We start from the raw sequence: 24,433 nt of genomic DNA on the forward strand, positions 1-24,433 counted from the left end.
TGAAATAAAATAATTATTTTATGGATAAAAATACCATAAGTTACGGGTAACACAGTACTTTTAAGAAGATTTGTGACTAGTTTGTGAACTTTCATTTTTTTTTTGATTTGTGAACTTTCTGGTAATTGTATGAAAGATGCACATTGTAAATAATATTGATTGTGACCAGCGAACATTTCCGATGTATAAATTTTTATATAGTTTACGCAAGAAATCTAAATTTTGACCTCCCTTTCAATGTATAATTTTGAATAGCTTCTTTCACCTCTTTTTCATTTCTTTTCTATTCTTATCTTCCTCTAAAAAATTTAGAGCACAACATTGCTGCAGAAGCAACTAATATTATAAGAAAAGAAAATTTAATCAACACTGTTCAATATAAAAATTCTACATGCACGGTCAGTTGTAGTTTATATAAGATATCTATTAGGGTTATAAAGTGATCAATACAGTTCTTTAATCAAAATTATACTAGGAGGCTACTCCATACCATGATGCTATGTACTTATATATACTGCAGCTTTGCACTCTTCTGAAATTAATTAGTTGCAGGAACCAATTGTGTACATTCCATCAATAGCATCCATGGATCTCTCTTTTTCTAACTTGAAATCAGCCATTGGCAGGCTAGAACAAAGTACCTTTAAATGAATGAAACCATCGTTCTTGCTTGCTGGCCAGTGACTGATACTTTTAGTTAGTCTGTCATTCTTTCTTAACCTGAACTGCGTGCACTCATAATTCTGACTCTTGCTCAACCCTAGAGTCCTTGTTCTGTTGCTAATATCTCGAAGCATGTCTCTGTCTTTGATGACTACTGTAGGTGGTGGGTGATTAGTAGGGTTGGTCACTGACTGCTGTGCCTTTTCTTGTGGCTTCCCTCGATTTTGGGAAATCATAGGCGAAACCTTAAGTTGCTTTGTCATATAATTGAGCCACAATAGTAGTTGTAGAATACAATCATCTGTCTTCTTCTTGTCTGCATAATGAAGTGTTTCGATTCGAGTAATTTCTATTGGGCCATTCTGTTTTTGATTTACTTCAGTCCTGTACAGTAAAAATCATCTCTATTATAAAGATGCTCGCCCTTTTTTTAACCTCATTTCTGTATTAATTGATTAAAAAATAGATGACATGTGGAAACTAAAAACTCACTAACCGCGTTGCCCACTCTCCAACCCAACCAAATCCATGATGGGCCCTATATTACAAGGTTTCAAGGAACCAAGCATGAGTATAATTAGGACAAGTAACTAAAAGTTTGATGATAAAAGCAAAATTATTGAGCATCTTACTTTGATGTGTTTGTAGCAATCGGAGCAAGCCAATGTAAAGTTTTCTCCATCTCTGTTTTTATCTCTGGAACTGTGAGCTGTAATAAGAACTAAGAAATTACATTGATATAGGGGATCCATGGGAAAAACTAAAATAATGATAAATAATTTTATAAAGTATAAGGAACAGTTATCATACAGTTTTCATAATTGCAAGTGATAGTGTTCTGTCGATTAAATTTCAAGCTTATTGGAGATAATTAGGACGAAACAAAAAAAATCAAAAGTACCTCTTCTTTGACGTGAAAGGTTTGTAATTTGGAACGCAGAGATGATTTAATACAAGGAGGCAAGTTCTGGTATAAAAATTCTCTAGTACTAGAAGGCACGGAGGTGGATCGGGCAACCTGATCATTTTATAAAAACACTGTGAGAATAAATACTTTGCAGCATAAACTCCCAAATTAAGTAGCCTCGCTTAACATCGACACATAATAAACAGAATATTTTAGTAAAGATTTTAACCATGGTTGAGAAATCGGAATTATAGATTATTAATAATAGATAGATATTTCTGTTATTCAGCAAAAAAGAAAAAGGAAGAAGAAGGTTATCTTAAATCTACTATAATATTACAATATTACAATAGTTTAAGCTGTTAAAAGTGAAAGGTCAATATTGTACTGCATTTGTGACCTTTCTTGCACATGGTATATTATAAAGTAGACACCACAATGCATTAGCTTTCGAAAGTGGAAATACAGTAATTAAAATTTCAAAATTCTGTACTATGTGGCGAAAAGGTGAGACACATACTATTGAGTCAATCTGTTGGACAATGTTAGCATAATGCAAAGATAGACCAGAAGGTCCCAATCTTCTTTGGATGCTCAAAGGTCCATTGGATTCATTATTAGCATCTGCATTACAAATTTACAAAAAACATTAGATAAAAACATCAGCACAAGCAGTAATGCAACAATCACCTCTTTCAAGAGCATGGGCGGCCCCGAGGCAGTGCGACCGGTGCGACCGCACTGGGTCCACTGAGCTCCGGGGGCCCAAAATTAAATTTATACATGATATATTTATATGCTTGCAATGCACAAATGTATTTCCGATACTAAATTTAGTTCAGAAGTTGTTTAACTCTCCTATTTCTTACGTAAAAGATATTAACTTTATATGTTATTGATTTGATTGTGTTTATATGCTCTTTATTTAGTATTTTTTTTTGTTCAATCCTAACCAAAAAACTAGTTATAGAACTAGTTTTCAAAGTTAATAGCCTTGTTTTTGTTAAGGAGGTTCAAATCTTGTTTCTTGATACCGGAAGACCAGATAAGAACTATTTGTACTAGATTTCACACACTAACATCCTTCTCTCACACATCATTGCTAACATTTCGATTGAATTTTCAAAATTAATATAAAAACACTTTAAGGGGCCCATTATTTTTTTCCGCACTAGGCCTAAAAATTCTTAGGACCGCCCCTGTTCAAGAGACAACACATGTTGCACATATTTTGATGCTTGTTTGCGAGCTATACAAAGGGAAATCCAAGACACTGTTTCCACTTACTGCCATCATTGCCTCAATCAAACTTACCATGTACATAAGAATTAATGTCTCCAACCATATTTCCTTCCGTCACATACTACTGCACCACAGTGGCTACTTTCCTAAATATGCTTACATTGTACAGAGCGGTCACTGTGCATGATTTAATGCAACATCTAACAAAATGATAACATTTTCTAATGAGCCTCACATATTAACATAACAGGGTGACAGTTTATATATGGCATCCAGCTGTTATGTTTACTAGCCTATACACCTACTGTGCACAAGGATTTATAATGTAATTCGACATTTATATAATATACATGTATTAGATTTGCAGTTCTTGAAATATATTGCTGAAATATGTCAATTGATTTTTTTTTTTTAATTTATGTTGAGATTTTTTCTCCATATAGTCATCCCAACAATTATAGTACATTAGTACTACTTTATAAAATTATTTTAATTGTTTAAACAATGCATAATATTTTACATTTTTACTACTATAACTAGCCCGCGTAGCCGCTTATGTTGGAATTGAAATCTTTATATAACCAATATACAAGCAAAGAAACAGATTTTATAGTATATTTCGTAGTTTCCAATAATTGAATCCTTAACCTTTAGTAGTGATTTGGATAGAAATAAGATATTAGATTATTTTATAGTTTCCAAAAACTGAAAAGTTGATGATCAAGTCTTAATCATTGGTACTAATTTGCATAAATTAAATATTAATGTTTAATTTTGTAATAGTCAAGAAACAAACTCTCTGAGTTTTGTTAATACTTTTGATAAGATCCATCTTACCCTTGTTATATACATGAAGGATATAACAAGAAACATACAATGACATCGCACACTGAAATATGCCCCTAACCCTAAACAGAGCAATGAATAACATTGTGTTTCTAGTTTCTCCAAATACTTTTGGCATGACTTGACGACACAGAGAAAAAGAATGGTATCAAGTACAAATGCTAAGCCACCACGTTAAACTTGCACATACATATAATCCGTAGCTACGGTATCAGATGATGTCATGAATGGGAGACAGGAGATGAAGTTGTAAAACGGCTACTATGACTTCATTTCTTTAAACTCCAATGATTGATCATGTAAACATATGCTTTTTCTGTTTACGCACTTACGAGATTCATACGTAGAGTGTAAAGGTCACATAAACCTTGAAAAGGTTGCAGCAAATTACATTAAAGGGAAACTTGAAAAGATAGAGAATTAACATACTTGTACCACAAAATGCATTATTTATTTCTCGATTTAGAAAGAGGACAATATCGACAAGCTTCTCCATCACCTGTAGTTCAAGAAATCACAGAAGATCTTTGAGAACTTTCCTTGTAATGGTTAAAGAATGAACTTGCTAATTATGAAAAGAAAAAAAAAGAATGAACTAGCTAAGAGAAGAAAAACTATGCTCACACCTAAAACAACAAAAATATTAATACTGGTTTGCAATTATGATTTTTGGTAAAAGTTCTATGTAATTATTTAAGCAAATATTAATACATGGCGTAGAATTCAAGACATCAATCTACCACGAGCACAAATTTTTCGCAAAATGAACAATTCAACCATATAATAAATATGGCAGTGGATAGGAGTTCTAAACATTCGATATTTACAATAATATTTTGTCAACAAGAGTGAAAAAGCATAATCTGAAAACCTCGAAACAATTTTTTTTTCTTCATATATATAACAAACATCTGACTTTTGTATCTAAAAACAATAAATTAGTAACTGATATAGTAAAATTATAGAGAAATGTCAGTAGCTACCTCTTCCATACTCTTGGACCACAGTGATTTTTTCTTTAAATCTTTTACTTTCTTCTTTTGTTCTTTTAATTCTAGCTTTAAAGTTGAAAGGGCCTCACCTGCAAGTCAGAGAAGATAATTCTATACATTTTAAACAGAATACTGTCTTTAGATATTTAAAAAGAGTTATTTGAGTTACTTTAACCAAAAATAAAATATTAATATACCATTTCATCACAAGTGAGAATAAAGTCAAGCACATACATAGTTAATCTTCAAGATTGATGCACCGAAAAGTAGAAACATAACATACGGGACTAGTATCAATGTTTCCGGTCACCATTTTAAGCTGCTTAAATATGTCGTCAACAGTGTCCATACTTAAGACATACTCAAGCATAACACAATCTACGAACTCAAAGGAGGCCGAAAACTTAGAAAAGCATGAATCCACTTGTAGATAATACATTTCAGTAAACTCAGCTTATCAAATTTGTGCTTTCCCCCCTATTTTCTAATACAGCTGTACCATTTTTTAGTACTAATACCTTTCCATTTTAAATACAAACAAAAAAAATATAAAATTAACTTGGGAGGATTGACCGCAGAAAATTCACCACCTATATAATTTTCCAACCAGGGAAGGGAGAAAATACAATTAATTTTAACCCACAAAAAGAAAGAAATTTCTAGCTCAAAATTTTAATTCAATAATCTCGATCAAAATGTAAGGAATTACAATAATATAAAAAAAAATTTGACTTGTCTTGGAATGTAAGACACTATGATGTTTTTTTTATAAGTGAGGCACTATGATGTTCTAAATAATAAGACATGTCCTAAATCATTAATACTTCCCAAAGTCCGACAAAATTTTTAAAATATTTTTTTTTGCACATATATCCTAACTTGGATAATTAAAAGCTAACTTATATAATTATGTAGATTCCTTTAGAAAGATTATTACCATCCATTTAATATTACTAGTAGACGACTACTACCATATTATCTGAAATCTTCAATATTTCCAACCTTTGATACAAATACTTACAACAAACACTAATAACTAAATGATAACATTGGATGATGAACAACCAAATTAATTATTTTGTGATTTGCAATCTGCATAAACATGAAATCTAGAACTTAGTATATATTTGTGCATAAATAAGTTGAAAAACATTCTCTGGAAAGTAAGCATTTCCTACAGGCTAACTACTTCCAAAATGGCGTCCAGTAAAATGTGGGGGCAGTCTCGAATTTCCATGAACATGGCTAAATTTTCCACAAGAACATAATAACAATGAGAATAAAATGCATCTACTTATTGTTTATACATCTCACCAGTTTTTCTTACATGCCAGTCTAAATTATTTTCTTTACCCTGATATTTCCTTTATAATCACTTAAATTTCCAACTCTATCAATTACAATAGTTAATTTAACTTATTTTACATCAAATTAGAATCAGAAACGTTTCAACTCTGTTCATATTAAGTTACTAGCATACTTGCGCAGAAGATTTGAAAGAAGCTATACCTATGTGTTAAGATGAAAGCATGACCTATTAACAATGACATCACAATCATGACATCACATCAGGATGTCATTGCATTAGGGTTCAATGTAGAATCCTTTTATTAGAGGCAGCGACCTCCTTCACATTGTAATACAGAGAAATATAATAAATACATATACTTTAGTATTGCCTTTCATCTCCCTGGCTTTATACACTCCTGCATACATATAAATTCTGCCTTAATCTTCCTTATAGAAATTTACTATATGTATACATCTCTAATACAATGTTATCTCCGAGACAAGGACTTGAGGACTCAGTTTGTAGTTTTAAAATAGGAGCAGTGTTATCTACCTTTTTGAGTCGCATTTAATTTATTCTCATTCTGATGTTTGGGTTGATGTTCTTGCTCCATTTTGTCTAAAGTATTTAACTCCTGGTATAAATCCTGTGGCCACAAAATATGATACACTATTAGATAACAATTGCAATAGTACATTTTTCTTCGGTGCACTTATAAACTTGAAAGTCTTTGAATATTAGATTGTGATCACTGGCAATGTTAAGATTGCAAAATGAATAGGAAAAAGACAGAACAACAGAAAGTTGTATGCACTTCAGTGATACTATTGCGCTTCATAGGTGCATTGAATCTCACCAGAAACTCTCTTTCTTTTTTTGCTAAATAACAGAAATTCTTTATTTGTCTAAAAAAATTAACATCTTGTATCTTTGGGAAAAATGAGTTTGCTCGCTGGCTAATTCCTTCACGTATAGATAATAATTGTATTCAGTTCTTGTGTAACTGGGAAGATGATAAAAATAAAAGGCCTATTTCGAGTATGGGTAAACTCCAATATTCCCAGAAAGAATATTTCTATATCGATAAGATGATGAAGTAAAATTACTTAGGTACTGAACTGATTTCTCACTTGTAATATTTGTATCAGTTAATTCTAGAACTTTTGTTAAGACAATATGAACAATATCACTTGAATTCGTGATTTATTCTCCTTGATTTTTAACTGCATAAAGTGACTGGATTTTGATCTACAGGGACCAACATGCACAAAGTAAGTTTTAAAATATCAATTAACCAAATTGACTCTCTGTCCACCACAATTATCGTCATCAATGTGTAAAGGTTGAGGATACTAACAGCAGTGTGATGAACTAATGTCATAAAATGTTGCATCGCCGAGTCTGTTTCTTCCCTTAACTGCCTAGGAGGATCTTTGTTGTGCCTAAAAATATACAAGAATCAGCAAACTATAATACAATATTTTATAGAAATATTATTTAGTAGTTGAAAAAACTGTGTCCTTCTAGTTACTTTTCAAAATAACGATCCAAATTATGCCATTGAGGATCTTTACAACGATTTCCGAAACGAATAACTTCTCCTGCAAAAATTTTAAGCTCTTCCCTGTGAAATGAACCAAGAATTCAATAAACAAAGTTACTGGTTTGAGATGAGGATACAGAATGCAATAATTAGACTAGAAATATGAACTGAAACCAACAAGTAACAGAGCTACACCCATCTAGAAAGGCACAGGCTATAGAACACTGGTGCAAAACAATTAACTATTTATGGCAGGCACGTAAGGGGTAAAGGGAACATACAACAACAAAGGATTTATATAGTTCTCTAGCACCAACCTCTTGTCTTCCGTGACCATTTTTAGGAGTTCATCCATGTCTTTTGACACTAAATATTGCACACCTTCTGATGAAAGCACTACTTCTTTCAATTGCTGTACTTTACTATCTGAAACGGATTCCATAAGACTGTAGCCCTTGACAATTGTATTTGCAACTTCAAATGCTAAAATTGAAACTTCGTTGCCTTTGACTGTCACCCCGGCTGCAAAACCACTGTTTCGGTTCAAATTGGTCATGCTACTGCCTAGGGTGTCCAAGACTTTCACGGCCTTTTCTATTCCAAAAGTACCAGCTCTGCCTAGGCCCTGAATTTTTGATCGAAATGCTTAATTGAGGTGAAAGTATGCCATAAATTGGGTTCCCACTATCATCTTGTTCATCTCATAGAGATTCCTTTATATATATACGTACAGAGACTTTAACTTTGGTATAAACAACTGCAGGGGGCTGAGTGGCTCTTAAAATGGAGATAACGGTACATGTCTTTTCCTTAAGATACTAAAAAATGCACAAACCACATGGAGATAAAATGGTAACAGAACATGGATATTCATGCTTCTAGGTGTAATTATGAACCTAGTTGAGCCCATTTTAACCGAAGTTGCAAATAATTCTGTGTCAGTGTATAATAATAGAATCATTACCTTGACCGAAGTGTCATATAGATAACTCAGTATCAGCTCATGCATTGAATGAAAGTGAAAGAAAAGCGCAACAGAAAAGAATACATGAAAAGTAATAAGTGAAGGGGTCTGTCTTTGTTACACGTACCTCCTTGGTCCTTGTTGATCTACTTTTCTGGGAATTTGCCCTAGGATATCTAGGTATTCCGTCATAAATCTCATCACTATCACTTCCAATCTTTGTGAGACTTGACTCGTCTTTGACAGTTGAGCTTTTATTTTTTTTAGGTTGTTGTAATTTAGCATCAGTACTTTCCAGAACTTCTGAAGGAAGCAACTTAGTCTGATTCTTTATTGACTGTTTCAACTTGGGAGGGGGATTCATAGATCTACCAGAACCATGTTTGGTATTATGAGCAGTTGATGACCTTTTATCGGATTCTGAAGTCTTGGAACAAAGCCCTCCCATTATTTAAGAAGAGGTATAAAGGGCTAATTCTGTTCAATCTGCAGTTGAGAAAGTAAAACAGAATATAACACGAAATTAAATGGATATCAAACTAGAGTACAATAGCCTTACATAATCCGCAATTTGCATTCTACATATCCAACCTATACCATATAAGCTTTTGCCATTTGACAAAACTCATATAGGGCTCATTTCATGAAAGACATACGAATAACAAATCATACAACAAAAGAGATTGTAAAAAGATGATACTTGTGGCATCTACACAAGAGCATAGCCAGAAATTTCCAATCAAATTAAGAAAAGAATAAAAATAAAAATAATAATAAAAAATATCTTACGATGACCTACTTGAAACCTTGACTTGTACACTAAATGACTCTATTACAAGAAATAATTCATGGTTAGGGTAATCCAGTATGTACTTCATGGTTAGGGTAATCCATTATGTACTTACAAGTTACACACAACAACAACTATATTATGATCAAGCTTATTCATCAGCACTGGCGCAGATACTACAGATATGCAATATTCCTATATACATATATATGTGGAGAGAGAGAGGGAGAGAGAGAGTACCTGCACGGGTGCAGCGGTGACGAAGGAGAGAGCGGGGAAAAATGAGTGTGAAAGCAGTTGCCTATATATATAAAATTGAATTGATGTATAGTTTATAATTTATATATACAGACACGGACACGGAGACAGAGAGTAATAATAATTGAGATTTTCTAAGGTGTGCCGAGTGCACACGCTAGTTACTAAATCTCGTATGTTTGAGTTCATTTTTATTAGAGTTAATAATAAATGTGTGCTCAAGCGCACACATTGAAAAGACCGATAATAATAAGGGTCGTAGTATGGTGCAAGAAGGTTGACAAGAGACTAGTCAAACGAGAGAGGATTAAGGGTCAAAGTTGCCACACTAACTGCTGCTGCATTCTCCCCCTTTCTGTCCTTTCTTTTATTATTTCCTTTAACATTTCTTTTATTAATGGAATTTTTATGCCTTTTTTCTTTAGCCCACCCATCCTTTTTATTTATTTTTCCAACCTCCCTTAGCAGCCCTCCTGTTATTCAACTCCCATTGTTATCTTCTTTCTTTTGTAAGCTGAAAAAACTAAAGTATATTAGCCTTTGACTTTCTTATTTATGACTAACTTTTTTATTTTTTTTTGAAATTTCATATAATTTTATTTTATTTCCAATAATTTACACGTATGAATTTTTCACCTCCAACAAGGGGATAAGAGTCTGACCACTAATATAACTACTTTTTTGTAACCTATATAATTTTTTTCGGGGTTTATAACTTATAGCTTAATCGTAATATCTAAAACTTTCATTAACCTTATTAAGATCTTAAAATATGATTTTTGTTTTATTTTGAGAAATGCAAATTTTTCTTTAAAACTTTTGGAAAAATTATGTATTTTTATTATCCTTTCCAAGAAAAGATATATTTTAAAATATTTTCGAAATATACAATTTGACACCAAATTAACTATATTTTAAAACAACATCAAATATAATCAAAAAGCAACTTAACTTTTATAAAAACGTTAAATGTAGTTGTTTTTAGTTGCGAAACCAAATTTTACAAATGTTTACAAAAAAATATATAATTTATAAAAAATTGAAAAAGTTTTCTTTTTATTATCTTATCTATAATTTTTGAGTAGCATCTTTTTGAAGAAAATATTTTCACTCAAAATCTATTATATAACCCATGTTCGTCCCAAAATATATCATATATCCCTATTTAAGAAAAGCAGTACTAAAGAATCAACTTTACCCGCACTTTCTAGGACTTTCGATCGAGATTCTAGCACACTCAACCTACGTCATTTGAGGAGGAAGAACTAGGACAACAACCGAACCCGTGTCTCAAACTTAAGGGACGAATCCCGCAATTCAGAATCCGATTTTATATGGGGCGAATCTAACCTCGAATGTTGAACACCCCTTTTAAGACTCGAGCTCCTTGATTTAAGATGTCAACGATTATGATGTCAAATACTACGAACCCCCTTTATGGATTCTTTTGTACCGCGAAGTTAAAGGGAACGGCCTCTCAAGCCAAGGAGAAGGACGGACATCCCAGTACATTCGTGGCTTCGCCCATGTCCCTAAAGGACGTGATTTTTTTGGATCATATATGGAGGATGATTTTGAACCATCAACCGAGAGCGATGGCAACGCCTCGAGAGGAAAATGTTTCAGCAAGGAGACCAAGCTGGGGGGACACCTCCAACTTTGAAGGTCTCAAGGGACAATTCCCCAAAATTTATAAGAGAGGATAAGGGCTCATGAAGCCAATATCCAAATATTGAAACATTGACGTGGAGAGGCATCAGCCAAGGCACATTCTAAGGATATGAGGATCAAGTGATGCACCCTCCGATCATAGATCTGGAAGATCTACCAAGGAGAATGAGGGTCGTCATCCTAATGGCTGATCTTAAAGACTTAATGCCTCTTGGAGATCCTGACAACCCAACACCACCATTTACTGAGGAGATTATGAATGCACATATCTCAAGGAAGTTTAAGATGACCACTATTAAGGCGTGTGATGGTATTGGTGATCCGGTATATCACGTAAGGACATTCTCTATTGCCCTATTACTACAGTCAGTCAACGACGCTATCAACTGTAGGGAGTTCTCTCAAATTCTAGGGTATTGATTAAGAATAGTACAACCATCTACCTCCCAACTCAATCGGATCCTTTAGAGATCTCAGTCAAGCTTTCATAAATAAGTTCATAAACAGAAGAGTACACAAGAAGAGTAAAGGATCTCTCATGAGTCGTGAACAAGGTTAGAAGGAGTCCTTGAGAGAATATCCGAATTGATACATGAAAGAGTCCTCGAAGGTCCCGGATCTGGAGGACAAAGCGGTCATGATAGCCTTGCAGCAAAAAAACTAAGAATGTGCAGTTCAAGATGTCCTTGGCCAAGCGTGCCCCCGAGAGCAGGCTGCAGCTTCAAGAAAGGGCTAAAAATATATCAAGGCTGAGGAGAGCATGAAGAAGATTGTGACGAGTAATAAAAACTCGGGAAGCAAGAAACAAAAGATGGAGCAGGAGTACGATGCCAAGGACAAGTATACTCAAACTAGAAAAAACTATGATTCTGCTTCTAAGAAGAATCAGGGACCAAAGTTTACCGATAGTACAAGGTTGAATGCTCTTAGGAGCATAATCTTGTTGGTGACTAAGAAAGATAAAGAATGTTGAAGCCACTAAGGGGAAACTCCGAAGAGAGAGATAAGAGCTAATATTGTAGGTTTCATAAAAATATTGGCCATGATACGACGATCGTAGGCATCTTAAGGATGAGATTGCGTATCTGATCCAAATAGGATAATATAGCAGGTTGACCAAAGTTAAAGATAACGGAGGCCAAAGGAGAGACCATGATCAAAGGGGTAATGATCAAGATCGTAACCCACATCCCCGATGTCTAGTGATCAACATAATCTTCGGAGGGCCAAAAATGGTGGGGACAACCAAGAACTCTCGAAAGGCTTATGATATAGAGGTGATGAACATGGTTGGAGAAGCACCTAAGCGTGCTAAGACTGAAGTAGCACTTATATTCGATGATATTGACCTTGAAGGCGTGAATTTTCCTAGGATGATCCTCTAGTTATCACCCGGATAATTAGAAATTATCAAGTCAAGAAAGTCCTTGTAGATAATGGGGCTTCCGTGGACATTTTGACCCATGATACATTTTTTAGGATATGTACAATGACTCTCAGCTAAACCCTCAGAACGTACCCATCTACGGTTTTAATGGAGTGAAATCCAAGGATGAACGAATAATACAACTTCCCATGATTATCGAAAAAGAGCCAAGAAAGGCCATACTCACGTTAAACTTTAGGTTATCAAGGTAGCTTTTACATACAATGCAATCCTCGAAAGGACAAGACTTTATGTCTTCAAGGAAGTGCCCTCATCCTATCACTTGGAGCTTAAGTTCCCAACCAGAAATGATGCTGGAAAAGAGAGAAACGACCATAAGATGGCTCGAATTTGTTATGTGTCCGCGCTAAGGCCTGATGGAACCGGGGTCGGGTCCTCCTGTAAAGCATAATGTAACATAATATGTAATCGAGGAATTATAACTCAACATGAATAGAAATAGATAAATAATATTAACTATAAAGCACATGAACTCTGAAGGTGAAAACTGGATAAATTACAAAGAATCAAAATATGGAATTAATGTTCCAAGTCCGTAACCATGTCATGGAAATAAGTCAATAATACGTTCAAGCCTCCATGAAGAATAAAATATCAAAGGAATTCTAGTCAAAATAAAATGTATTGGTTTGAAGTATTGAAGATCAAGGGTTTCAGTGATTGAAGCAATGAATGACCAACAAGCTATTTTAATTGAGAATTATAGAGAGGATTAAGTAAATTTATTTCAGTGCTGGTCGTTTATGAACCAGACCAGTGCACTAAACTTCATCATATCAGAAAAGGATTGATTTAATTAATACAGAAGAAATCAAGATGATATAGACAAGTATGAATCAGAATAGGGAAATAATTAAGTTTTATTTGAAAAACCTAGAATAAATTCTAAGTGTGGAACACTTGCACCCTTGGCGCATGTGGAGGAACTTCTCTAAGTACAAAACTCTCACCCTCTTGGCCCCATTGGAGAATTTCTCTAAGTACAAAACTCTCACCCTCTAGGCGCCAGTGGAGAATTTTTCTAAGTATAGAACTCTCACCCTCTAGGCACCACTGGAGACTTTCTCTAAGGCAAGGACTCATTTTCAACCTAGGCACAAGTATAGTACTTCTCTTAGGATTCACATTCCCTGTAGGCACAAGTAAGAATAGTTTCCAAGACACAAAAAGTTCTTCTTGGCATAACCGGTGACTTGGTTTTATTCCATTGATACAGAAGCAATGTAATTTGCACTTGGCTGAGAACAAGCTACGTGTCCAAAGTATATTGAAAGTCTACATAAAAGAAGTAGAATGAATTCAATTCATTCAGTTATCTTCTTCAGCTCCCAACTGTATTTTACGAAGTTCCATTAAAGGCTAAATTTATTAAACTTGTGAACATACTGTTATGCTATTGAATTTATTGTAGCTAATCATTTGATTGGTTAGAGTGTAGCAACCTCAAGGTTTATATTAATAAAATAATATATTCCTCGAATTGTTTTATGTCTATTTTGATTCCATACATTTAACAAAGAACTTGAAATGAATTGAAAAAGATTGTAAGTATAGTATTCAACCCCTTTTCTACTGTACTTTGGGACTAACAATTGGAATCAGAGCTTGTTGATTGACATACAAATCAAGATCCGGAGAAAGAAACCAAATCAAACAAGTTCTTGAAATTTTTTCTTGAAATTTTTTAATTTTCAAAAATTCTCAATCTTGAAATTTTTTAATCTTAAATAATTTTATTCCGCCAAATTGATGAACAACCAAAGAATTGGAAGTATCAAGGTTCCCCATTTGATCGAGAAAATTACAACCTATGGAAGAAAAATATGTTGTTGTTTATTAAAGCTTCGAATATATTATATAGTGGGATATTACTGAATGGTGATGAAAGTGGTTGATGAATCATCTACCGTAACGGGTGTAAGAATTCCTTCTACATCTACTCCTAGGGATCCGTCCAATATATGGAGACTGACAAGGAGGTGATAAATCTAGACACAAGCCTTCAACTCATAATAGTGGAATTGACTGACAAATATAAGAGTCATCAACTCTTAGGAGGTAATAGTGCAAAGGAAATATGGAAACTATTGAGTTGTTAATGGAAGTTACTGCTAAGGTCACATAAAATAGAATGGATATCCCGAAGACTCAATATGAAGCATTTAAATAACAACCCGGAGAAACATTGTCTTCTCTCTTTAAAAGATATACAAGACTGCTGAGTAAATTGAAGTTACAAAGGAAAGTTTATCCGATACGCGAGTCTAATAGAAAGTTCATGTTGACTCTACCAGTTCACTTAGAACATAAGAACACATACATCAGAGAAAGGCTTGACTTCATCACTAAGCCCCTAAATGTGATTTATGGAAAATTGAGAAATCATGAATTGGAACAAGAGCAGAGAGCTATAATCTATGGCCCTGATTTTGTTGACATCAAGAGTACGACAATTGCAAAAACCACTGCACTTGTTGCTCGTGAACTGATAAGTGGAATTTATATCCACTTGGAACGCTTCTTATCGGCTTAAGTTGGTGTTTTAGACTCAAGTATTTTGTATTTTGATGTGTTTTGTGTTTAGTTGTTACAGGGCATTAGTCGGAGGAGGAAATGAGCTTTTCATATGATATATGTTGATACGAGGTCAAGAATAGAGTTGAGAGAGATCGCACGAAGAAAGGAGCACAAAACAAGAAAAAATCAGAATTTCAACAGAAGGTCAGCGTGCCCGTGCTTGGTCAGGCGCGCCCACGCCCTAGTACTGCGCGGTCGCGTCAGTGCAAAGCTGTAGAATCCTGATTCTGTTATAATTTGAATATTTGGAGAGTCCAGGTGATTATAAAGATAAGAAGATGTTTTTAATAACAAGGAATCCAGGGAGAACATAGAGAAGACCTAAAGCACACGAGACGGCTAAGGAGAATAAGAATTAGTTTTTACTTTTGTATTCTTCGATTTAGGTGATACTTTTGGATGCTTGTTTTTTATTTGTTCTAAACCATAGTACTTTTATATTATCTCGTAGTATTACGAACTTATTTAGTATCATATTTTCATTGGAACCCATGGTGACGATGTGTTCAATCATGAACTAATCGTTGTCATGGGGTTCTAGCGGATGTATTTATGGATTTCAATAGTTGATTGTTCTAAATCTTTAGTGTGTGGTAATTTATGATTTCCTAGTTTGGTTGTGCTTATTCGTCTTCGATTCGTAGCTAACATCTAAGATTGTTTGTTAATCTCTATTGAAGCGACAGTGAATATAGAGGTTTAGAACTTGCCATGCTAGCATAGGTTTATTTATGAATTGGCATGCATAATTCATGGAGTAATTTTAACCATCTTACCTACCCTATGTAATCATAATAGATAACTTGTTCTTAAACCGTTATGTTTTCAAATCTTATAGACGTGTAGGGTCTAAGCATAATTGGTGTCTACTCAACTTCTATCTTGATTGTGGATGCTTAGTAGTAGGGTATACATATATCGAAAGATAGCGTATACTAATTTCGTGTTATCTGATATCATCACCATCGCATACTATTGATAAAGACATAAAATTTGAATGAAGTATTTAATGAAGCTCTCATATTTTATTCTCATATAAGTAATTCACTTTTAATCTCTTAGTTAATGCATGCTAGTATAATCTCTTAAGTAGTTAATTAACTCAAATTTGTTACTTGTCTTATCTGTAAACGATAATCATACATTATTGCATAAGTGCATAATCTGAACTTAACCTAAACCAGTCTCTGTGGGAACGAACTTGACTTAAATCTTATACTACTTGTGATCGCGTACGTTTGCGTATATTTTCACGTGTGTTTTTGTGCGAACAATTTTTTGGCACTGCTGTTGGGGACTCGGTGTTAATTTTTAGTTTATGTGCTTGACATCAGTGGTCATTAAAGTTCACTGAGTCAGATTATTTTTACTTACTACAGTTACTTTGTTGTGTTTCAGGTACTCTAGAGAGCGTGTATGCGAACACGTTCTCAGTCTCCTAAGGAAATAATTGAAGAAGATAATGAAGTTGAAGAATTGGAATAATAAGTTCTTGAAGAAGTTAAAGAAGTCGAAGAAGAAGTGATCATTAGAATGGGAGAACCAGCTGCAACAACGAAAGCGTTGATGAATTATTCTCAACCAAAGATCAATGACATTCAATCTAGCATTGTCATGCCAGCTATCGCAGCTAATACCTTTGAGATCAAGCCTGGCACAATTCAGATGGTGCAGAATTCAGTCCAGTTTGGGGGTGCTCCAATGGAAGATCCCAATATGCACATAAGGGATTTCATCGAGATCTGCGACACCTTCAAGTGCAATAATATTTCTGAAGATGCTGTGAAACTGAGACTTTTCCTATTCTCTCTGAGGGATAAAGCTAAGAGCTGGTTACACTCTCTACCAGCTGGTTCTATTGTGACTTGGGAGGATCTTGCTCAGAAGTTCCTTACTAAAGTCTTCCCTATGGCAAAAATAGCTACATTCAGGAATGCTCTTACTCAATTCGCGCAGTAATCAGGTGAATCTTTATGTGAATCTTGGGAGCACTATAAGGAGATGCTTAGGAAGTGTCCTCATCATAAAAATGCATGACTGGATGGTGATCAATTGCTTTTATAATGGTTTGGGAGCACAGTCAAGACCTATGCTCGATGCAGCATCAGGCGGAGTCTTATGGGCTAAGAGCTATGAGGAAGCTTATGAGCTAATTGAGATGATGGCTGCGAATGAATATTCGAATCCAACTCAGACCACAAGGCAAGGTAGCAGGAATTCTGGAGGTGGATACAGCTACGGCAATCACTACGCATCTAAAGGCGTTGACTATAAAGGTCGATTCTCTGACCAACTATGGTGTTCAACAGATAATGAGTGTTTGTGAGCTTTGTGCAGGATCATATGCGACAGATCAATGTGCTATATCTAGTGAATCAACTCAGTTTGTGAGCAACTTTCAGAGGTCGCAGCAACCAGTTCCTACAACTTATCATCCTAACAACCACAACCATCCTAACTTTAGCTGGTGCAATAATCATGGTGGTATGCAACAGCCTTTCCAGCAGTTTGGAAACAAGCCTTTCAATCCTCCTGGTTTTCAGCAACAGTTTACACCAAGGCAACAATTTCAGCCACAGGGAATGCAACAGCAATCTCACAGAGGTGTCGGTCCATCCTCAAAATGAAAAATCTGAATTAGAGGAGTTGAGGCTTTTGTGGAAAATCCAAGCGGTTCGATCAAGACTCTGGAGAATCAAATAGGGCAAATTGCTAACGCCTTATTGAACCGACCCCAAGGAACTCTTCCGAGTGATACGGAAGCTAATCCAGGCAAGACGAAAGTCAAAGAATAGTTGAAGGCAATCACCTTGAGGTCTGAAAAGGTCTCTAGCCCTCAAAATCAAGAAAGAGAAAAATCTAAAAAAAAAATCCAGAAGAAGAGCGCGCCCGCGCCCTCCCCAATTTCAGAAAATGAAATTTTGGCTGATTCAGTTGTACAAAAGGGTGACGAAGCGGAACCGAAGAAGAAAACTGTTGAAAACACTCCTCCTGAGCAGAATACAGGAGACAAACAAGTATATCCTCCACCTCCATATCCTAAAAGACTTCAGAAGAAAAAGTTCGACAAGCAATTTGCTAAGTTTCTGGAGGTTTTCAAGAGGTTGCACATTAACATACCTTTTGTGGAAGCTTTAGAACAAATGCCGAGTTATGCTAAGTTCATGAAGGGTATTCTATCTCGAAATCTAAAACTTGAGGAGTTGGAAACCGTGGCTCTAACAGAAGAGTGCAGTGATGTGCTGTAACAGAAACTTCTTCCTGAGCTTAAAGATCCAGGAAACTTCACGATACCGTGTACCATTGGTAATCTATCTTTCACAAGTGCTTGTGTGACTTGGGAGTTAGCATCAATCTGATGCCCTTGTCTGTCTTCAAGAAACTCGGTCTACCTGATCCAAAACCTGTAAACATGTCCTTACAACTGGCTGATCGATCCATCACTTATCCGCGAGGTGTAGTGGAGGATGTCTTGGTTAAGGTGGATAAACTCATCTCCTCTGCTGATTTTATCATTCTGGACTTCGAGGAAGATAAGAAGTTTCCCATTATCTTGGGGAGACCACTCTTAGCTATAGGCCGAACTTTGATCGATGTACAGAAGGGTGAGCTTACTATGAGGGTTCAGGGTCAGGACGTGACTTTCAATGTCGTCAATGTAATGAAATTCCTTAATGATGAAGAGGAGTGCTTTAAAGTAGAGTTGGTCGACTCTGTAGTGAAATCAAAGCTTGATCAATTGCTAAGGACTGATGCCTTAGAGAGAGCCTTATTAGGGGATTCTGATAGTGAAGATGAAGAAGGGGCATAACAACTTTAGTATTTAAATGCTTCTCCATGAAAGATGAGATTGGATTTGCCATTCGAGTCTCTTGGATTAGCAGAGCTGAAGAATTCTCAGGAGCGTCTCAAACCATGGAGAAGAATCCATATTAAAATCTGAGGTACCAACTCTAACCACTATTGATTTAAATGCTAGTCAATATAAGGAGACTGTGGAAAATATGAGTGTAGAGATGTTTCATATACACACTTGCATGGTAGTAGCTAATGAGGAAGTCAATAGGCTAACAAAATCCAATGAGAAGCTTGAGAGTGAGAAGCAAAAGATGGATCTGCTGCTTGTAGAGCTTGAATCAGTCAAGCAAGAAAATGATTATCTGAAAAACAAGCTGAAGTGTGGTGCTGAAATTGAAGCTGTGTTGAGGGAAAAGCTGGAAAAGAATGAAGTAAAGTTAAAATCTTTTAGAAATTCATCTAAGTTGGTTGGTCAGTACCATGAGAAAAATAAGCCATGTGCTAACATAACTATTGGTCTTGATTATGATGCTTTGAATAGCAACAAGAAAGCTGTAGGTGGTAAAGGAAAAGCAACTTAAAATGAAGATGTCCCAGCTATGCTGAGAAAGGTTGGTTCACCTATGTTCAAAGCATGTGAAGTAGAATTCAGTGAAGAAGAGTTGATCTTAAAGCAAGAAATTGCTGATGAAGATAATGAAAAGAAAAATGCAGAAACAACTCCAACTTCCCAAGATGAAAAGAAGCCCATAATCAATCAAGATTCCAAGACACCTATTAAGGATGTAAAAACTGAAGATGCAAGAAAGAAGAAGAAGAATAAAAGTGGGAAAATTGGGATAAATAAAAGCAATAACTTTGCATTTGTTGCAGATGCTGCAAGTAAACAATGTCAAAAATATGGCTCGATGAATCATCTAACTCACCTTTGTAAAAAGGCTGTTAGCAAGCCAGTAGAAGGAGCATGCAAGTATAATGAAGCAAATGCAAATAATCCCTACTCATTATGTGACAAGTTTTATTGAATCCCTTGCAACTTGAAAGTGATGAAAAGTTTCCATAAGCTGAGAGTAGACCTCAAAGAAGTAAATGTTGGGTCTGCATCAAAAAGGGAGAATGCACAACAATCCATGAACACTATTCTTTCTGAAATAACTCATTCAAATTCTGCTCATTCTGTTAACAAAAAGAAAGTACCCAACATTGCTTGGGTTGCTAAATACACTTAATCCTTATTGTTGCAGGGAAAAAGGAAGAAAGTCATATGGATCATAGATAGTGGATGTTGGGTCTAGTAAAAAAGGAGTTAGTGAGAGACATGTCTAATCTGGAGTTTTCTCATAATGAAGTTTGTGAAGTTTGTCAAAAAGGAAAAATGAAGAAATCAAGTCACAAGAGTAAAACTGTGAATTCTATCAGTGCACATTTGCAACTTATTCACATGGACTTATTTGGACTAGTTAATGTCCTGTCAATTTCAAGAAAGAAGTATGCACTTATGATGGTAGATGACTACTCAAGATACACATGGATAGAATTTATGCACTCTAAAGATGAAACTCCACACATCATAATTGAACACATCAAGAAGATTGAGAAGCAGGCTGAAGATCAAGAATATGTGAAAAGACTGATGAGTGACAATGGCACATAATTCAGGAATGCAACCTTAACAGAATTCTGCAAAAACAAGGGCATTGTTCAAGAATTCTCAGCAGCTAGGACACCTCAACAAAATGGTGTTGTTGAAAGGAAAAATAGAATGTTAGTGGAGGCTGCTAGAACAATGCTACAAGATGCCAAGTTGCCAACTAGTTTTTGGGAAGAAGCTGTGAACACTGCATGCTATACTCAAAATAGATATCTCATTAACAAGAATCTTGGCAAATCACCCTACTCAATCTTGTCTAAGAGAAAGCCTACTGTGAAGCATTTTCATCTGTTTGGAAGCAAGTGCTATGTTTTGAAGGACAACTCTGAATATGTGGGAAAATTTGTCTCTAAAGATTTTGAGACAATTTTTCTGGGATATTTATTGGAAAGAACTGCCTACAAGGTCTATGTGCTTGAACAAAAGAAAAATATGGAAAACACAGATGTTACTTTTGATGATGACAAGTGCCCAGGCTTGGAATGCCTTGATGAAAATGAAGCTGAAGCCCTAAAATTTGAAAATATCAATATTGATAGTGATTCTAATGATGAAGCTGAAGTCAACATAAATCACATAATAGATGAAGAGTCAACTGAACAAGTGAATCATGGGAATGGAAGCTCATCTCATGTACCTGAATTTGATAGCACAAACTCAGGGTGAGAAAGAGAAGAATGTTCTGCAAGTCATGTCAATGGTGAAGAAAATACAGAAAACTCAAGTCAACAAACTCACATCAGAAAGTAGGATAAAAGTCACACTAGAGAAGCAATTATTGGTGATCCAACTGTTGGAGTGAGGACTAGAAGTGCAACTGTAAATGAATGTTTACATGCATGTTTCTTTCATAAATTGAGCCAAAGAAAACTAAAAAAGCTCTACTTGATCCTGATTGGATATCTGTTATGCAAGAGGAGCTAAATCAGTTTGAAAGAAACAAAGTTTTGGAAATGGTTCATGCACCAAAGAACAGAAGTGTAATTGGAACAAAGTGGGTGTACAGGAACAAGATGGATGAAAATGGAATTATCACCAGAAACAAAACAAGGTTAATTGTAAAAGGCTACTTGTAGGAGGAAGGAATTGACTATGATGAAACTTTTTCTCCAGTTACAAGACTTGTAGCAATAAGGATTTTTCTTGCATTTGCTACACATTCAAATTTTAAAGTATATCAAATGGATGTTAAGAGTGATTTCCTTAATGGTGAGTTAGAAGAAGAAGTTTATGTGCAACAACCACCTGGCTTTGAAGATCCAAAATTTCCAAATTCTGTATACAAGTTGCTCAAGGCTCTCTATGGACTAAAACAAGCACCTAGAACCTGGTATGACACACTGTCAGATTTTCTACTAAAACATGGATTCACTAGAGGAACAATAAAAAAGACTTTCTTCTACAAGAAGCATGGTGATGATATGATCCTAGTTTAGATTTATGTGGATGATATTATCTTTAGTTCTACAAATGAAAATCTTTGTCAAAGATTCTCCAAGCTTATACAGAGTGAATATGAAATGAGTATGATGGGGGAATTGAGTTACTTTCTTGGACTTCAAGTCAGTCAAAGAAGTGATGGAATCTTCATCAGCTAAACTAAGTATGTCAAATATTTATTGAAAAAGTTTGATATGGTTGATTTTTCACCTGCATCTACACCTATGTCTACAGCTACAAAGTTGGATGAAGATAAAAAGGGAAAAAGTGTAGATATTTCAAGCTATAGAGGAATGATTGGATCCTTACTGTACTTAACTATAAGTAGACCAGACATCATGTTTGCAACATGTCTGTGTGCAAGATTTCAAGCCAATACAAAGGAATCACATTTGATGGCTGTGAAGAAGATTTTCAGATACTTGAAGGGGACTCCAAACTTGGGATTATGGCATCCTAAGGGAACTGGTTTTGAAGCTGTTGGATACACAGATACAGATTTTGCTAGAGCAGGGTCGACGGAAAGAGCACTAGTGGAAGTTGTCAGTTTCTTGGACAAAGACTTGTATCCTGGTATAGCAAGAAATAACAATCTTTGTCAACTTCCACAGCCGAGGCTGAATACATAGCTGCTGGGAGTTGTGCTCAAGTGCTTTGGATTAGAAATCAGCTAATGGATTATGGCCTAGTGTTACACAAAATCCCAATTATGTGTGACAATACTAGCTATATTTATTGTGGCTAAACTAGTTAATCATTCTAGAACAAAGCACATTGATGTAAGGTACCATTTTATTAAAGAACTTGCTACAAATGGTACCATTGAGCTCATTTAGGTTCCAACAGAAAAACAATTAGCTGACATTTTTACTAAACCTTTGGATGAAGCAGCTTTCACTAGACTTGTAGGTAAAATAGGAATGCTAAATTCTTCATCCTAAGGCAAGAATTTAGCTAATGTTTTGCAGTAGATCAATTTCTAGTAAATCAAAATTAATTTGATTTAATTGGAAATTAACTGGAATATCAATTTTAAATATTTCAGAAATCTTTGCATATTTATTTTTCAAAATTCAAAATTTAGCTTGGAATTTTTGAATTCTAAGAAAACTGTCTAAATGTTGATTTGCATTTTCAATATATAAAATTAGCAGAAGGCAGAATCAAAGTGATCAAAAGTATATATAGAACTGAGTTCTCAATAAGTCTAATTGACTTATCGACAAGTCATTTTAAGACTTCTCGAGTGAGTTCTTGATAAGTGAATTTTCTGACTTCTCGAGGGACTTCTCGATAAGCTTTATTATGAATTATCGATAAGTCATTGTAGAGTTCTCTATAAGTGTTAACTCGTAGAGTTCTCTACAAGTATATCATTAGACTTATAAATAACTCAGAACCCAGATAATTTAATTTAATAAATTATTTTGGTAAAATATTTTTGACAAAATTATTTTAATTTTATTTTGATTTATTCAAATAAAAAATTTGGAAACAATCCAGTCCATTTAGGACAAACTGGGTTTTTATTTGACATCTCGATAAATTATTTTCTAGTTCTCGATTAGAGTCAGAAAAATGACATATCGATATGTATTTATTCTTTTAATATGACTTCTCGATAAACAAATCCCAAACGTTCATTTTTAGTTCTCGATAAGTCATTTACCTTTTCCTATAAGTACTCAGACATCTTGGCATACACATCTTTACGCCTTCGAGAACTCTAAGTGACCTAATTTTCAAATCCAAACGGATTTCTCTCTCGTTTCAAGCTCTTTCTCTCTTATTATTCTTACCCATTCACTCTTACGCAACAACAATGGCACTCAACAATGTTAGAGCTGATACCCCCAAGAATGGAACTAACTACCTTGCTTTTACTGATGCTAACCAAGCTCCTGATTCTTTCAAGGGGTTTGACAAGTTTTTGTCTGAATCATATCTTGCAGGTGCTTTAACTGACAAACCAATCCTGTACCTGGATGTTCTGTATGAATACTGGACAACTGATGTGGTAAGGACAATTATGAATGAAAAGTCTACATCTATAGTGGTGAACTGCTCTATTGGAGGCCAACAGGTGGAGTTCAATGAGAAAGATGTGAATCTAGCTTTGGGCCTTCCAACCGAGAACTTGGTGGAGGTTCCAACACAAGATGAGTTAGCTGAATTCATGGACTTCATCAACTATGGTGGAAGAATCAATCTAGCAAGTCTGAATAAGACAAACTTAAGAAAGGAATGGTCTTTCTTGTTTGATTCTATAGTAAGAGCCTTCACCTGCAGGAAGACAAGATATGATAACATTTTAAGTGTGGTGGAGAAGCTGGTGTTCTCCATAGCCCACAAC

General features: G+C 35.0%; 2 protein-coding genes and 1 non-coding gene across 4 annotated transcripts; 1 reads left to right on the top strand and 2 right to left on the bottom strand.

Moving 5' to 3' along the window:
* Positions 1-377: 377 nt before the first annotated feature.
* On the bottom strand, positions 378-9,634 carry LOC141677378 (protein PSK SIMULATOR 1-like). Of its 2 annotated transcripts, none has more exons than XM_074483286.1 (13): positions 9,479-9,634; positions 8,576-8,934; positions 7,802-8,109; positions 7,473-7,565; positions 7,299-7,383; positions 6,494-6,587; positions 4,642-4,739; positions 4,088-4,157; positions 2,091-2,194; positions 1,565-1,681; positions 1,296-1,384; positions 1,160-1,201; positions 378-1,047 (listed from the first exon to the last, which is right to left on the bottom strand). In XM_074483286.1, the coding sequence occupies exons 2-13, from the start codon at positions 8,894-8,896 to the stop codon at positions 543-545; spliced, it is 1,926 nt and encodes a 641-aa protein (XP_074339387.1). In that variant the 5' UTR covers positions 8,897-8,934; positions 9,479-9,634; the 3' UTR covers positions 378-542. The 2 variants fall into 2 exon arrangements, with proteins under 2 accessions (XP_074339387.1, XP_074339388.1); XM_074483287.1 differs by having other exon boundaries at positions 1,296-1,372; positions 9,479-9,633.
* Positions 9,635-17,114: 7,480 nt separating this feature from the next.
* On the bottom strand, positions 17,115-17,221 carry LOC141681253 (small nucleolar RNA R71). Its single transcript, XR_012558693.1, has one exon. It is a non-coding gene; the product is annotated as a small nucleolar RNA R71 (small nucleolar RNA).
* Positions 17,222-18,603: 1,382 nt separating this feature from the next.
* Positions 18,604-19,002, top strand: LOC141680067 (uncharacterized). The gene has a single exon (XM_074486393.1). The coding sequence runs from the start codon at positions 18,604-18,606 to the stop codon at positions 19,000-19,002; it is 399 nt and encodes a 132-aa protein (XP_074342494.1).
* The last annotated feature ends 5,431 nt before the right edge of the window (positions 19,003-24,433 follow it).

The sequence above is a fragment of the Apium graveolens genome, chromosome 8, assembly GCF_009905375.1.
Source record: "Apium graveolens cultivar Ventura chromosome 8, ASM990537v1, whole genome shotgun sequence".
Taxonomy (NCBI): domain Eukaryota; kingdom Viridiplantae; phylum Streptophyta; class Magnoliopsida; order Apiales; family Apiaceae; genus Apium; species Apium graveolens.

Bases quoted from the DNA above. Each gene is read 5' to 3' on its own strand.
- LOC141680067 (XM_074486393.1), top strand. From the start codon at position 18,604: ATGTCCTTACAACTGGCTGATCGATCCATCACTTATCCGCGAGGTGTA.
- LOC141677378 (XM_074483286.1), bottom strand. From the start codon at position 8,896: ATGGGAGGGCTTTGTTCCAAGACTTCAGAATCCGATAAAAGGTCATCA. The intron at 7,566-7,801 runs GTTGGTGCTAGA...TTCATTTCACAG, and splicing joins ATGGTCACGGAAGACAAGAG to GGAAGAGCTTAAAATTTTTG. The intron at 7,384-7,472 runs GTAACTAGAAGG...GTATATTTTTAG, and splicing joins TTGGATCGTTATTTTGAAAA to GCACAACAAAGATCCTCCTA.